This window comes from Cryptomeria japonica, chromosome 11 (genome assembly GCF_030272615.1).
Source record: "Cryptomeria japonica chromosome 11, Sugi_1.0, whole genome shotgun sequence".
NCBI lineage: Eukaryota > Viridiplantae > Streptophyta > Pinopsida > Cupressales > Cupressaceae > Cryptomeria > Cryptomeria japonica.
The window spans coordinates 209,542,768-209,560,753 of record NC_081415.1 but is presented as its reverse complement, the minus strand read 5'-3'; the positions used below and the strand labels follow the sequence as shown (position 1 = coordinate 209,560,753).

Below are 17,986 nucleotides of genomic sequence, written 5' to 3'. Positions count from 1 at the left end.
ATTCAATCATAACAATTGCAACCTAGCACAAATGGAAGATATTTCAAATAGGTGTGAAGTTTACCATCTGGAATGGTGTATTGAAAGAGGAAAATTATATGGAGCAACCACCTAGTTATGAAGCTCCAGATAAATAAAGAAAGATGTATAGGCTAAAGAAGAGTCTTTTTTGAGCTAAAGAAAGCTCCACAAGCATAGTATAGCATGAATGCCTCATATTTAATGAGAAATGTCTTTAGCAAAAGTGATGGTGAGCCCACTCTTTACATCACAATAACTAATGGTAAGATTTTGATAGTTCTCTTGTATGTAGATGATTTAGTTTTCACTAGGGATGATGAATTTGTCATTGTTGATTTTAAAGAGGTTATGAATTGAGAGTTTGAGATGACATATTTAGGTCTCTTGAGTTATTTTCTAGGCATAGAAGTAAAATAAATGCATGATAATGTATTTATCTCTTAAGAAAAATATGCAAATGAGATCTTGAAGAGATTGAGAATGCAAGAAAACAAGATTGCACCAACATCAACAACCATGGGTCTGAAGTTGAGAAAGGAAGATTGTAGTAGAAATCTAGATTCAACCATGTACAAAAGTTTGGATGGATGTTTAATGTATTTGATAGCAACTAGGCCTAATATTATGCATGCAATGAGTTTGAATTTGAGATTTATAGAGACTCTAAAGGAAACCCATTGGAAAGCACATAATAAAATCACAAGGTATGTAAATGGAACAAAGGGATATGGTATTTTGTATAGTACAACAAATGTGTTTGGGTTGGTTGGTTACACGGTAGTGATTCAGTAGGAAGTGTAGATGATAGGAAGAGAACATTTGGATATATGTTTCATTTGGGTTTGGGTGTAATCTCATGGGCTTCCAAGAAATAGCCCATAACTTCCCTATCTAGAAATGAGGTTGGGTATAAAATAGCTAAAATGCTATGAAAATGGAGGTTAGTTTAAAACAATTAGAAATTATGTTAGTAGAGGTTTAAACCATAAGAAAAAGATGAAGACAAATCCATTCAAAGCATTATCAAATAAGATTAGTAACACAAGAAGATAGTTAGGAAATAAATAATCAAAATGAATAAGAAACTTCCTTATGTTTCTCCCTATGCCATGGTTCTTCCTTGCTCTCCTCCTCTCCAAGATCATGCTGCTATGTGAAGTATGCCTTCAACTTGAGAACTAGCACAAAGGATGTCGAATGAAGGATGGGAGATGGTTGATTATGTGAAGTGTGAATGCGGATGGAAATGAAGTATTAATGTCAAATAGAAAATCCAACAAGTGGAAGAGATAAAACATAATCAAATCATTCAAAATCTAAGAAAAATAGAAATGCATGGATAACTCTTGTGTGTGTGACTCGACAATGAAGGAATGAGCTCCATTTATAGGGAAAATGGGCAAATGAAAGGTTGAGATTGAATTGATTGAGGAAGGGTTAGGATTTCTTGAGGAAGTGTTGATCCTCACTCCATGTGCTCTCTTTTAAGCCAATAACATGTTGACAAGTGTCAACAAGAGAAGGCTTGAGAGGAGAGGGGGAAAAAACATTAAATGTTTGAAGACGTGAAGGAAGTCATTAAAGGCTTAAGAGGACTCTAGAAGGAAGCTATTAAAGGCTTGAAGACTTTGAAGGAAGCCATTAAGGGCTTAAGAATACTTTAGAAGGAAACCATTAAAGAATTAAAAACTTTAAAGGAAGTCATTAATGGATTGAAGACTCTAGAAGGAAAATATTAAAGGCTTGAGTAATTTAAAGGAAGCCACTAAAAGCTTAAGAAGACTTTAGAAGGAAACCGTTAAAGGCTTGAAGACTCTAGAAGGAAACCATTAAAGGCTTGATGATTTTAAAGGAAGACATTAAAGACTTAAGAAGACTTTAGAAGGAAACCATTAAAGGCTTAAAGACTTTAAAGTAAGCCATTAAAGTCTTGAAGACTCTAGAAGGAAACCATTAAAGGCTTGAAGACTTTAAAGGAAGCAATTTAAAGGTTTGAGTTGATGGGTTTTGGATTAACCTTTGATTTAGGAATGTGCAAACCATTAAAGGTTGATTAGGCTAATAATAGGGTTTTAGACATGATTAGAAGGAGGTTAACTTGCAACTTGCATTTTCTAGAAAGTGCAAGTGGGTGAGCGATTTAGGAATTTGAATAAATATTTATTTATTTAGATGTGAGAGATGGGATTTAATTTATTTAAATGTGAGAGTGAGGTTAATTAATAAAATATGCTTTATTTATTTTATTAATTGTCAAAATATGGTTAAGTGAATAAAATCAAATAAATTCAATAATTTATTTAATTAATAAAAAAACATAGTTAAGATGACTTAATTAAATAGTTGAACCATAGTTAAATAATCAAATAAATATTAAATATCTATTAATAAAAAATGCAACACCATGTCAAGCTATTTGACTAAGAAGAATCTTGATAGATTTTAAGGAGACAATTTATTCTGCTTTGACAAAAAAATCAAGTGTTTCATGGAAAGAGCAAGTATATCATTTTATCAAAGAATTAGTTGTAAATAGTGAAATGAAAATGGATTTTTGCAAGTCTGAGCAGTAGCTAGAAGACATTTTTATTAGGGTAAGGTCAACTTCAAGTACGTAAGAAGAAACTTGGGCATTGTTAATTTGGATCAAGAATGATCTACTTTGTCAGCTCATGACAAGGAGGGGTGTTGGAATTTCAAACTTATTTTATTTTTCCCGAGTCTCTTCCCGCACTCCCATGTCATATCTACTTACCAGGAGTAAATGTTACCCGAAGCATGATGCAGCAAGCTACGGGCAACTTAGAGGATTTATTTGCAGGAATTGGGATCTCAATTCCTAGTTGCCCCTAACATTGCAACAACAAAAACCATTTATTGATAGTGAATTTAGTTCTTGTAGGTCAATTTGAAATTTGAATTTTGAAGGGCAAAATTAATTGGACATCACCAAACGAAAGGGAAGAATGTTGTCCTAATTTGTAGTTGAAGAAATCAGTTTCTGCAGCAGTAGTAGGGAATGTTTTGTGTGTAAGTGATTCAAAAGGATGTAGTGGTAGATGTCGGTTTGGAAGAGAGCAATGATGTCAGTTAGTAACAAAGCTCAAAGAAGCTCCACGTCTTAAATGTTTTGGTGTAACTCTAGAATGTTGCAAACATTGTAATCAGTTAGTTTTTCTGAATTTTTATTAATTTTTAAGTAGTTAAGATAAAGATCAATAAAAAAAATCAAATCTAATTTCTATTTTATATGGGAAATTAAAGACAAATCAAATCTAACCTGAAACCAAATATTCTAAACGAACTTTTTATATTTATTATTAACTTTATGAAATTAAATATAAGAAAACTGCTTTGTTTATTATAACTTTTTTTTTAGACCCTGCTGCTCTGACCTAATAATAATAAGATTTCAATTAGAAACATCTTTCCAATATTAGCAAAAGAAAATATATATATATATACCAAGAAGCCATTTTCATGCACACAGAATGGGAATCTTTCCATTTGAATTAAGATTAGGCTTCAGTTAGAAACATCTCTCATTATATAGGTTTACAATGGCAACAGGATGATCAGATTCATGAAAGAAAAATGAAAAAATATGATCATATCCATGAACGAAAAATAAAGAAGACAAAGTAACGATTTTCAGGTTGTCAAGAATTAAAATTAGGTTTCAATTACAAATATCTCTCAACATACTTTAAAATATTTCTCTAAAGATAAATTGATCAATATCTTGATACAATGAAACATATTTCATTATTTTTAGATGCATTTGTTAAATTCTAAAGCAATTTAAGCTATCTCACACGCAATTATGGTGAAGTTATAAAAAAAACTGCTCACATTTAACTCGAAATATTCTATACGCTAGCTCAAAGCTAAACCACTGATGCCCAACAGAAATAGCATCTATCATGATGAAAATTATGAAAATGCAAGAGAATAACACAGTCTTCTCAATAAACATAACTAATATTGATTAAAATCCATACAATACCTCTGCATATCGTAGTACACAACCTTGGTGTATATGACATATACAGCCTTATTCTATTACATATATGGAAGCAGCACAACAGTCTGATCAGTGAAGATCAGAAAGTTGAGAAGACCATAATGAGGGCGAAGGCGCTGGCGCATCATTACCAGCACAACAGTATTGAGTAGTCCCGCAGCTCATGCAGGTGGTGCAGACAGAAGGAGGGGCATTGCTATCGATAGCTCCGCAGCAAAATTCAACACTCCCGCACATTATGCAGTCGCAGGTATCTGCTTCTACCATTATTGTCCCTGCAACAAACACTATGACCATAAACAGTACCATAAATTTCTTCCCAGCATATGTTCCGTTTCACATTTCTAATTGCATACGATAGGAGCTGCTGAGGATTCAGATACACAACAGAGCTTAAATAAGTGCACGACGAGTCTTGACGTTTCAGTTTCATCGTCAAGCACGCCAACATACGACATTTTATATCACAATTCCTCCGCCCATTATGACATTTTATATCACAATTCCTCCGCCAATCATTTACTTTGTGTAGAATCCAGAACCCCTAACAGAAGATATTCGACATTACTCAATTAAATGAATTAGAATTTACATAGGTTATTCTTTGTGTAGAATCCAGAACCCCTAACAGAAGATATTCGACATTACTCAATTAAATGAATTAGAATTTACATAGGTTATGTCGTTCCATTAAAAAAATAGTGAAATAGTATTGGTCTTAGCTTCCAATCATAGATATTGTCCCTTTTAATCAAGCTTGTGTCGACTGAAAAGATTTATGTATATTTGAATCTGTATAAGATTGCTGTAGAAAAGTGGATTCAGTGGAAAAGTTTAAAGATATCAAATAATTTGTCTATTGCTCTATATTTCAAAATAATCATGGTGTCAATGGATCTTTGATCTATTGATGAAGTTGAAAGGTTCTTAATGAGTGCAAGGCTCCAATATCAAAATGGGACAAACCAAGTATAAAGTAAGATATTTATCTACAGATCAAAATGTATTGTTTACTTAGTTTTTCTATATTTATTAATTAATTTAAAATCATAATAGAGTTATTTTTTTTTATTTTCAACTAATTAATAAATACCAAAAAAGTACACAAAATGATGCATTTTGATATCTCCGTAGACAAAGAATTTACAAATTATTTGTAATACTTGACTCCTATGTTTTATGGTACATTCTACAATATTAGACAAGAAAACACTAAAAGTGTGTTTTGGACAACTAATTAATGACATGAAGAGGCAATCAACCATGCTTAATTCTTGATGTAATTAAGTTTCTTCATTTGTAATAAAAATATATTGGTCAATTCAGTTTCATCATCAAGGATGTCAACATATGATATTTTATATGACAATTCCTTTGTCCAGTATGACATGTCATATGACAATTCCACCATGCATTATGACACTTTATATCACAAAATGAAATAAACGTGATAGTATAGGACAATAATATTCCAAGTCTAAGAAGAGAAAATCAAACCCCATTGTTTGTTATGCTTACAAAGAACAACAAAAAAGGGTTGAGATTGTTATAGTGAAACACTGTAGTGTAATTTTTAGTGTGGTTAAAAATATATGCCATCAAAGCTTCCATGAAATTACAAGAGATTTAAGCCATACCTTTTCTCTTGCAATGTAAGCCATTGGGTCTAATTATGAAAACTGACTAAATCATTGAAGGAATCAATTCATCTGCAATAAATAAGAATAAATATGATTCTAAGCATTTTTTATCCAAGGAAAATTATGACTATTGTAAATTGGAGGTTGCCAAATATTCTAGTCATTGAAAGAAAGGCTAGTTTTGAAACCATCTCTAGCCCATTTAAGGAGAGGACTAACTATTGTGATAGCCTTCAAAATACAAAACAAAACCTCTAGTTATGAAAAATGTGGTAGTGATGAAAAGAGTGTAAGTTCCAACTCGCTAGCAACATTTTTATTGTAAGGTAACACGAAGGCAATATAGTGCTACATAATAATCCTCTTAGTCTTTGATCTATAAATTTCCCAAACCAACCACTTAAATCAATTATATGAAATATATTAATTCTCATACCACCTTGTCCTATGGAAAGAACCCAAAATCCGATGCCATTTTGTGGAACCTTTTATTCTAATTTTAATTTCCTTAGGGGAAGTCACATAAGACCCTAGCAAGCTTACCATAAGCAATTTTACAGTAGGCCTAAATAGAAGAGTAGTAGCATGGATCATATATTATACTAGTTTGGTGGAATTATGTAACTTTCTTAATAAAGACAGGGCCTTGGAGATCTAAAAGAATGTCTTCTATTCAACTTATGTATTCGATAATGTCACAAATTTGAAGGTGAATAATTGAAAGATAATGGAATGATAATAAATTTAAGCATTCCCCATCAAAATCCCATTCCTACATAAAATGTTTCATCTATTCATGTTGCAAGGAATAGAATCATCTACACAAATGTGTTGTACTCAATTGAAGGATAAAATCAATTTCCTTGTAAAAGGCATAAAAAAATCATGGTTTTTGTCAGAGACCTGCTTGATTCTTCATAAGCAATTAGAAAAGATTCTTTTAAAAATAGATCATCGATAAGATGTTGAGATGTGTAATGGAGAAAAAATAGTTTTATAATATTTATTGAGAACAAGTAAACTAAACCTTTTTGTAACTAACACATAAAGGAAAGTGGTTATAGGTTAACCTTGTTGCATGGATTTGAAAAGCCCAAATTAATTTGGGATTGTACTATTGATAAAGATGCAATATATTATATTAAAAAATAATATGTATGCATGTAAATAAAATCCCCAAATCTAAGATCTTATGCAAATCTAAGATAAAATGCCACTCAATATAATCATAAGATTTCAATAAAATCCAAATTCAAGAAGAGTTGTGTTATCTAAGAGCTCTAACCCATGCAATTCCTTCCCAAACTACATTTATTTATCTTAAATAAATAAACAATTTATCTAATTGGGAATTTTAATGATATTAAATAATATTTCTATTGTTATATATTCTAAAATAACCATGGTGTCAATGGACTCTTGGTTTGTTGGTGAAGTTGAAAGGTTCTTAATGAGTCCACCAAAGATCAACTATTGCTTGACTATAAGGCTACAACATCAAAAATGGATGAAGCTAGTGCAAAGTAAGATATTTAGCTGTATATAATATGTACGCTTTTGGGGGTTTATGATCAAGGCATTGATGGAAAGATATCAAAATCAACTCGAAGGATATCTAGATCAATCAGAGGTGCCAAAAATCCAATTTTCAGTAATTTGTCTATGTTTTGGTATTTTGCATTTTTGGAGGCCTTAAAAGAAAGATTTGGGGTCAAAACTATTCTCGGTCTCTTAACTAGATAGCTAAAGGAATCATGTTAAGGGACTAAAACTAGATCTTTTGAAGATCTTTCCGACAGTGTAAGCGGCTTGAGATTTCGAGCGTCGAGCGGAAAGTTATGATCCTGCCAAGTCAAGACCAATTTGATGTTGCTCATGAGGAGTAGGTACAAGTGTGCTACATGTTAGCATGGCATAGTTTCTCAGAGGCATGCAACTTCTTACTCTCTTGAAGGCCTGTGAGGGTGCCACATGTCAGCACCGTGGGTTCCACAAAAGCAAAGGGAGAAGAAGGCTTTAAAATCCCCACTAGCGCGCCACGTGTTGACAAAGCATGGGTCTAGAGAAGTTTTGATCCTAGGAATTTTTCAAAAGAACACTTTTGTTTCTTTTGAGGGGAAAAGGTAGCACAAAACATCACATGGAAAAACCAGAAGGTGCAAATGAAGAAAAAACTAGAGCCTGCTTGATCTAGCAGTTGCAACAAAAAAAGTGAATTTCAGGTGGCAACCATGCCACGCACATGGAAGAAAATGGTGATCCATAGATCAAGCTCAGAACAGTTACACCAAAATTCATGATGATAGTGGACATGCAAAAGCCTGTTTGGCTGCAATCATCATTCCAGATTAAAGATATTTTCATTAGATAAACCTGCGGGCGCATTGTAAAAGGGGTTCAGAACTTTTATCTTAAAAGATATAGTCAAGTATTCTAGATAGGAATGGAGCCTTTAAGATTTGATTGTATTTATGAAGAGGGTATATTAAAATTGTTCCTCGTGGCCTCTATGATTACCATTTTCTAGTATGCTTTAATAGTTTTCTATGCATCCTTGAAATCTGACATAACTCTAGAAATATATGCCTGATACTTTGTCGATTAAACTGTGTTTTGCGCTTATTATCTGGTGGATGTGTGGTGTGTATTGCTTTATGTTAAAAGGAATTTAAGTTATATCTTGATTATGGTTCTTCCTTGGCATGTAGATTGTTGAATGACCCTCAGAATAACATGTATGCAAAGTTCTTTGTGTCCCTTGTTGAATCAAAATGAGTTTGGTGCATTGCTTAGAGTAGATTTTCTTTTATGTTTCCTTCTCCCCTTTTCTCCCCATAATGAATGAAGAGTCGACTTCTAAAATCCTGAAGGTCACTCAGTGAAAACGCATAGGTCCACCATCACTGAGTTTCCCATAAGGTTGTAATCCTGAAAGTAATTTTAATGATCAACAGTTATTTTTCTAACATGCCCAGTGGGACTGAATTTCATGAGTTTTACATCGATCACTAAAGATTTGGTGCATTCTTCAATTTTTTTAGCCTTAAGGAGGTATTATACAAGAACCTAGCGACTTTGTAGGTTCAAATCAGTTAGGTGATTCTATTGGTATGTACCAAGTTCTCTATTTTGAGCAGACATTTTGCTCTTGTTTAAAAAATTATCTGCAAATATTTTTCTTTCCTTATGCTCTAGTATGGAAGGATATTATAAACGGTGCATGTTTCCACCTCCTTTCCACAAAAATGAAAGCATTTTGCCTCCCTATCAATGATATCAAGTTGGATATACTTCCAGTTTTGCTTCATATTCTCCTGCTACAACAAGTTATGGGCAATTTCCTAAGGCTTGTCTTTCACCCACCCCTGCACAACCTACATATGTTTCCCAACAATCGGAGGCTTATTATGTCTCCCATCAACATGTCAACCCCTTCCCTGAGTATCAAAATGTGCTAAGCTTGGAAAATATTAGCGTCAAATAAATAATGATGAATTTCCAAGAACAGTTGAAGGCTATTGATTTCAAGCAAGAATATTGCCTACAGCAAGATCAACTTGCTTACTAGGCCCAACTTTAGCAGCAAAAGACAGAGGCACAAAGAAAACAACAAGAGAAATTACTTGTCATGCAAGTTTCTACAAGGGAAGAAGAGATCAGACGGCTAGCGATTATGGAAGAGTAGCTCATGCAAGAAGGGAAATCAGCCACTAGTGGAACTTCCAAATTTGAAACCCCAAGCACCATGTAGGGGATGCATTTAATGAGCCCCCTTGATCTATTTTGCAAAAAATATTTCCCCCTCAACTCCTCTTTCCTGATACCATTTCACTCTTTAAGGGTGGACCTATTGTTTGGAGGGTTGATTGGTCTCATGAACAGATGAGAGAAGAGGAGAATTTTTTTGGTTGTGAGCTTCCACATTCTTGAGAGGGTGAAGAACTGCCCTTATCACAAGATAAAAATAAAGATAAGCAGTTGCAGCAGCAAAGCATCAACCGGGTAATAAATAAAAAATGAAGAAGAGGATTTATTCCTCTCATTTGATGAGCTTCCCTACTTTATCAACCCTGAGGAAGGGGAATTTTCCATTTCTACAATGGAAGAAGTTTTAAAGAAGAAAGAATACATTGAGGAGCATGGTGGATCACATGAATATGAGAAAGCTCACAAGGTTGAACGAGAGGAGAAGCTTGACACTTCTATAGATAACCATGAGGATTGCTGCAAAGCAAGGGTGGTCTTTGTCATGGAAGGAAGCAAAGAGGAGATTGATGAAGACCTATTTTGGGATGAGTTAGAAGCCTTCTACTCATATATTAACATCAAGCCACCATCTCTCAAGCTAGAAGAGTATGAGAAGCAACAACAATAGGGGAAGGTTCCCATTCTAGCAGATGATCCACCAAAACCAACCCTTGCTAGTCAACAAGAAATAAAGGAAGCAAAGCATGACTACAAGTCCAATTTTGATTGCCTGGACTTGATACTTTCACGTAGATTCCCCATCCGCGATCTAGCTTAGCTAGAGAGTTGCAACTTTCTCTTGGTCATGTTTGCCTCTAAGAATGAAGATGATTACCAAGGAGAGCAGGTTCAACTCACTCATTCACTATAGGAAGATAACATTCAAGAATGGGTGAGATTCTTTGTTCCTAACCTGTGGTAGGCATTCCAACAGTTTATTGGATGCTTATTATTTTTTCCATTCTTCTTTATTTCCCAGGAACATGTCAAGCATCAAAAGTTGGTCAGAAGGGGAAGCTACATGCGAGTTAATGGCTTTGTTTGATTTCCTTACAAAGTTCGAAGATCGTGTAAATAATAGTTAGTTGTTTTTCCTTTCCAAGAAGTGTGATTGCACATGCTACATTCTCCTTAACAAAATGCATGTTTTAGTTTCCAGTTTTCCTCTAAGAGCAATAGTGCACATGTTTTGTGGATGCTTTTTGTGACTCTGTTCCCAATGGATAGCTAAGGCTTTCTAGTTTCTAATGTTGACATTTGTGCTCCGTTATGATTCATCATTAAGAGCCGATCTGAGATATCTGGAATGAATCAGCAAGGTGGAAGCTCCCTTTTGGCATGAATAAGGCATTATGGTCTGCAAAACCAGAAATTTTGGGTTCAACCTCTGCAAGCAAAGGTCCTCCCATGAGTCCCCAAGAACTACAGATAATATATGAGCTTTTGGGGATTTATTATCAAGGCATTGATGGAAATGTATCAAAATTAGCCTAAAGGAGATCTTGACCAATCAAAGTTGAGAAAAACTAAAAATCCAATTTTTTGTATTTTGTCTATGTTTCAATATTTTGCATTTTTGGAGGCCTTCAGAGAAATATTTGGGGTCAAAAATATTCTCGGTCCCTTCAATTGATAGCCAAAGGCATCATGTTAAGAGACTAAAACCATATCTTTTGAAAACCTTTCTGACGGTGTAAGCAGCTTGAGATTTTGAGCACCGAGCAAAAAGTTATGATCCCACCAAGTGAAGATCATTTTTTTGTTACTCATGAGGAGTAGGTACGAGAATGCCACATGTCAGCATGGCATAGTTTCTCACAGGCCCACAACTTCTTACTCTCTCGAAGGCCCCGGGGGGTGCCACATGTCAGCACCGTGGGGTTCTCAAAAGAAAAGGGAGAACAAGGCTCTAAAACCCCCACCAGCATGCCACATGTTGGCAAAGCACGAGTCCAAGTACGTTTTGAGCGTGGGGAGATTTTAAAAGTGCACCTTTATTTCTTCGAGGGAAAAAGCCCACAGGAGGCATCACGTGGAAAAACCAGAAGGCGCGAATGAAGAAAAATAAAATCCCACGTGACTAGTTGTTGCAACTGAAAAAGTGGTGGCAACCATGCCATGCACATGGAAGGAAATAGTGATACAGAGATCAAGCTCAGTACAGTTGCAAAAAGATTCATGATGACGGTGGACACACGGCAAGTATGCAGATGCATTGTAAAAGGGGCTCAAAACTTTTGATCTTAAAAGATATAGTCAATTATTCTAGATAGGAATGGAGCCTTTAAGCTATGATTGTATTTCTGAAGAGGGGATAATCAAATTGTGCCTGTGGCCTCTAATATTACTTTTTTTCAGTATGCTTTAATAGTTTTTTGTGCATCCTTGCAATTGTGACATAACTCTAAAAGTATATGCCTAATAATCTACCGATTAAACTACGTTTTGTACTTGTTATCTAGTGGATGTGTGGTGTGTATTTCTTTATGTTAAAATAAATTTTAATTATATCATGATTATGGTATTGTCTTGGCATGTAGATTGTTGAATGGGCCTCGTAATAACATGTATGTAAAGTTCTTTGTGCCCCTTATTGCATTAAAATAAGTTCAATGCATCGTTTAGAGTAAATTTGCTTTTATGTTTCCTTCTCCCCTTTTCTCCTCCCTAATTAATGAAGAGTCATCTTCTAAAATCCCGAAGGTTACTCAGTGAAAATGAGCAGGTCCCCCATTACCGAGTTTCCCATAAGGCTGTAATCCTTAAAGTAATTTTAGTGATCAACATTATCTTTAGATCAAAATGTATTGTTTACTTAGTTTTTCTATATTTATTAATTAATTAAAAATCATAATAGAGTTATTTTTTAATTTTCAATTAAATAATAAATATAGAAAAATAACACTCAATGATGCATTTTGATCTCTCAGTAAACAAACAATTTGCAAAGAAATTGTTTGTAATACTTGATTCCTATGTTTTATGATACATTCTAGAATATTAGACAAGAAAACATTAAAAGTGTGGTTTTGCACAACTTAATGACATGAAGAGGCAATATTATTGTTCTTAATTCCAGATGTAATTTAGTTTTACATTTGTAATAAAAAATATTGGACAATTCAAATTCATCATCAAGGATGTCAACATATGAGATTTTATACGACAATTTCTTCGTCCATTATGACATTTTATATGACAAATCCACCATTCATTATGACACTTTATATTACTAAATGAAATAAAGGCAATAGTAAAGGACAATAATATTCCAAGTCTAAGGAGAGGAAATCATACCCCACTATTTGTTATACTTACAAAGGACAAGAGAAAAGAGTTGAGATTTTTATAGGAGATCCTATAGCATAATTCTTATTGTGATCTAAAATATACACCATCAAACCTTCCATGAAACTACAATAGATTTAAGCCCTACCTTGTGAATCATTAACATAGGAAAAAGTTATTTAATATGACACATGGAAGGAAATTCAAAGTGAGAAAGCTATAAATTTTGTTGCAATGTAAGCCTTTGGATTTAATTGTGAAAATGGAATAAATCATTTATGGCATCAACTTCTTTTCAATAAATAAGAATAAATATGATTCTAAGCCTTGTTATCCAAGAAAATTAAAATTATTACGAATTGGAGGCTACCAAATATTCTAGTCATTGATAGAAAGACTAATTTTGGAACCATCTCTAGCCCATTTAGGGAAGGATTAACTACTATGAAAGTCTTTCAAATACACAAGAGAGCCTCTAACTATGAAAATATGATAGTGATAAAAGAGTGTAGGTTCCAACTCCCTAGCAACATATTTTATAATAAGTAAAACAAAGACAATATAGTGCTACATAATAATCTTCTCAATCTTTGACCTATCAATTCCCTAGACCACCCACTTAAATAAAGTCACAATTATGTCGATAAAATATAATAATTCTCATTCCACCTTGTCCTATGGTAAACATAAAATGTCCCATGCGATTTGATGTAAAAATTTATTCTACTTTTCATTGCCTTAGAGGAAGTCACATAAGAGCTTGACAAGCTTAACATAAGAAACATTATACTAGTCCTAAATAGAAGAGTAGCAAGATGGATCAGATATTATACCAGTTTGGTGGAATTTTATTAATAAAGAGAGGGGCTTGGAGATCTAAAAGGATATCTTCTTTTCAACTTTTGTATTCCATAATGTTACAAAGTTGAAGGTGAATTAATGAAATATAATGGAATCATAAGACATTTAAAAGCATTCCACTTCAAAAATCCATTTCCACATAAAATATTTCATCTAGTTGATTTGCAAGAAATTGAATCATCTACTTAAATATGTTTGAATCTATTGAAGCATAAAATCAATTTCCTTATAAAAGGTATTAAACAAAGCCATGATTTCTTTGAAAGAGGGTTGATTCTTTGTAAGCAATAACCAAAGATTCACTAAAAACTAGATCAAATTGATAAGATGTTGACATGTGTAATGTAAATAATTTGTTTTCATAAATTTTATTGGCAACAAGTTAGCACTATCCTTTTTGTAACTAACACATAAAGAAAAGTGGTTAGAGGATAACCTTTTTACATGGATTTGAAAAAACCAAATTAATTTGGGATTATATTATTGATAAAGATGCAAGATGTTTTATTAGAAAAGAGTTTGTGTGCAAGTAAAGAAAATCCCAAAATCTAAGATCTTTAAGAGTAGCTAAGATAAAAATGCACTCAATATAATCATAAGTTTTCAATAAAGTCAAGAATGAAGAAGAGTTTGTGTTACATAAAATCTATAACCCATACAATTCCTTCCCAAACTATAATTATTTATCCAAAATAATTTAGACTATATATATCCTCGTTTCTCAATTCTTATAATGGAGAGATGAACATGATCATATTGTAAGTGTAAGTATTCATTCAAGATACTTTTAGAAACAGTCAACAAGGTGATAGGCTACTAGTCAATGATAAGCTTCAAAAACTAGGTTTTTAATCAATAAACATATGTTATATCACCTCATTTAGAGGTAGTGAACAATAATTAAATTGATTTTTTTATCTTAATACTCTTTATAAATCCTCTCCCAATATTTTATTCAAGTTAAATTTTCTCCTATTTTATCTGATGCCTTAGTTACCTATTTTTCTAAGGACATTTTTATGTGCTATTTTATATAAAGGTATTTTAAAATCCCTATATCCCCCATAATGAATTTTATATATATTCTTAAGAATCTTTTTATTATTGTTTTAATGTTTTTCCGATAGAACTACTATAGTAGATGTCAATTTACCGATGGTGGTCCCACTTGGATGAGTTAACTTATTCAAGGAGTACTTTAATTTTGAATAATATTTTTAACATTATTCATCTTATAGGAATCGTTCAATTTCCTTTCTTATTTTATATTGTTTCTCTAGCATGTTTCTAATTTCCTCTTTGAACTCTACTCTAACTACAAATTAATTTTAATCCCCATTAATATTTTATTTTATTGCATAAACCTTTTAGAAAATTATTATAGAGGTTATAATATCTTTTTGTGTCTTCCATAATTTTATATATATTAGTGATATATATCTTTCATTATTCATAAATAACACTATCATTGATATTGTATACACCTAAAAATGGTCTGAAGATAATTAATTAAATACTTAGTTATTTCATTAATAACCCTTCCAAGTTAATTGAATTCACAAGTAATCTATTTAATTTCCCTACATTCCTCTACTTGTTATTGAATCTAAGGATTTATTCAAATAGTTTGTTGAGATTAATTATCCATTTTCTCAATTATTTGAATTTCTAAATTCAAATATGAGCACATGGCTTCTAACTTCTAACCACCTAACCTAACCTCCCACTAACCTAATCCATTCTATCTAATCTTGGGTTTAACTAACCCTATCCTATCGTCCACATCCTTGTAGAAGTTGAGAAAGCCAACTTCACAGACCCCGAAGATCACCTGCATGCAAATAACCTGTCACAGAAAGAAGAGATGGAGACAAACAAGCAAGGGTGCTCTGAAAGCTGAAAAATGTATTCATCCAAGAGAGAGATAAATTACAATGATGAATCCTTATAAAAGGATATTGTGCAACCCTAAAAGAAACCCTAATAGGTAGACATTTAATAATTAATATAATTATTAAATGTCACAAATGCAAACTAAAGTGAAATCTTAAGAGAGGAATAAAGGTAATTTAATCAACATGATTAAATTAAAACCTTTACTCTAACACCCCCCCTTAAGATGAGCAAAAGTGCAGTTACAAACATGTGCAAGAAAGCAAAGGTAACTACAATGCAAGAAAGTAAACTTGGGTCCCGGCAACAAGGCCTGATCAGGTACCCAATTACAACCAAATCTCTGTAAAGTGGAGAAATAGAGAAAACCTCATGGGAAAAACTCTACTCCAAAAAGAGATGAAAGAAATAAATGCACTAATAACATAAGGATAGGAGGTGGATAACATGATACCCCCCATAGACAACTTCTATCATATAAGTACATATACAATGGTCTCCATAGGAGAAAAAGAAAGAGACTAGAAGCCCCCCCCACAATGAAGAAACTCCTGTCGCACATATGGATGCCTGAGGTAGAATCCAAAAAGAGATCCTGAAGCGGCATATAATATTCCTCCCCTTGGGAAGAAATGGATCCAAAGGACGAAGATGAAGAAACCCTGTGAAGAGAGAAGAATCAATCTGTCTCAAGATGTGTGCCATAATAGGATGCTGAAGAATCCCTCTGTCTGAACTGAAACAAAAGATGTCAAATCCAAACTGAACTGAAGACTCAAAAACTGCAACCTCTGAATGCACAGATGATGGTGGGCTAACAGCTGGAATATGGCTGTCAACAAAGAGGAGCTGAAAATCCTCAAAGTAATCCTCCAAGTCTGCAATATAGGACTCTACAAACAAAGACGAAATGCCTGCAAGATAAGAATCCCAAGTAGCCATGTCTGAAAGATGTATGATGTCCTGCTTAGCTGAATCAATAGGAGCCAAAGAAGAGGCAATATCAAACTGATCAGGAACAAAAGGAGATGATGTTGATGCATATATAATCTCAGTCTGAAGAGTAGGAACTGTGAGACAATCCTCTGATTCATCGGAATATGTAAGGGTGTCTAAATATTGAAGTTCCTTCAAAGTAGCATGATCAAAAGGTGTGTTATCTCTCCAACCAATGGGTACAAGACAATCTGAAGCAGGATCCTTTGGGAATGGAGAAAGACTGGGGTCTCCATAGATCTCCCAAAGACGTGTCCAAAGTGAGTGAGGACAATCAATGCCCGATATAGCCCACACAGTGTCAGAATCAACACTAGACAAAATAACTCCTACTATGTGATTTCTAATGATATCCCAAGCTAGTTTTCCCTCTAAAGTTGCTGGTTCAGGTATGAGATCATACAAATAAGGCAAAATATTAAGCCACCTACAGTGTGTAAGTATGCCCTTTGCCCATGACTCATAATTACCCCGTTCTAGAAATACAACTGAAGGGTGAGTAGAAAAACCCATGATAACTCTTCAAATTAACAAATCAGAGACTAAATGACTTTAATACTGATAAAGCAGATCAAATGAAGCCATCCCATGCAAACAAATTATTTCCAAGTCTGAAACGTCCAAGTAAGTGACAGATGTGTTAAAACACAAAGTACTGAATAAAATGTACCTGGTGTAGATTCTGGAAAAATACATGATAGATCTGGAAAGAGCACAGAACCACCTTTCCGACGCCTATTCGCTTTCGAAAAACGGAGTCCGTATGCAAAAGATATGGCTCCTAGAGTGCAAAAAACTTGTTCTGACTTTGACTGGCAAAAAACACTACAAAACGGAAAAATCAGAAAAAAAGATCTGCATCTTTTAGATCGGGCTCGGAACCAGCTTTCCAACGCCTATTTTCATTCGAAAATCCGAGCTAAAATGCCCGAGTTATACCCGATTTAGTAAAACTGCTCCAAAAGAGCCCAAATAGGCCCTTTAAGCCCTCAAGGGCTTAAAAAAAATAAGCCCCTGGTCCTCTGGGCGACCAGGGGCGGGCGCAGGGGGCGGCGGCGCAGGGGCGGCGCTGTGGTGGCGGGCGGCGCACTGGCTGGGCGCAGGCGGCACGCAGGCTGGCGGCGCGCAGGCGGCGGGTGCTGCACCGGCGGCGCGGCAGAGGATACCGCCGGCGGCGGTGGTGGCCGGGCGGGGGGCCGCCTGGAAGCGCACCAGCTAGGCTGCGCGTTTTTAGATTAAAAAACCTGCATTTTTTTTATATATATTTTTTTGATTTTTTTGATTTTTCTGCCTCGGTTTTCGTGCCCTAGGGCCGTACGGCCTTGGGGCCAAAAAAAATTTGCCTCCTGGTGCAACTGTGTCCAAATCGGACGAATTTTATATGGAAATAGGGGTTTTTGGGCGCTACGAGCTCAACGGTGAGGTCCGTTTGGGCTCAAAGTGCACCGAAAAAAAAATACCCCCTATTCCAAAATAAAAAACAGAAGACAAACACAGATCTGATGCAACCAAAACC

The 17,986-nt window shown here is 34.3% G+C and overlaps 1 protein-coding gene across 1 annotated transcript; it reads left to right on the top strand.

Annotated features, from left to right (window-relative positions):
- The first annotated feature begins 9,784 nt into the window (after nt 1–9,784).
- On the top strand, nt 9,785–17,709 carry LOC131860137 (glycine-rich RNA-binding protein GRP2A-like). Its single transcript, XM_059214510.1, has 2 exons — nt 9,785–10,038; nt 17,505–17,709. Exons 1-2 carry the CDS (start codon nt 9,785–9,787, stop codon nt 17,707–17,709), a joined length of 459 nt encoding a protein of 152 aa, XP_059070493.1.
- Nucleotides 17,710–17,986: the final 277 nt, after the last annotated feature.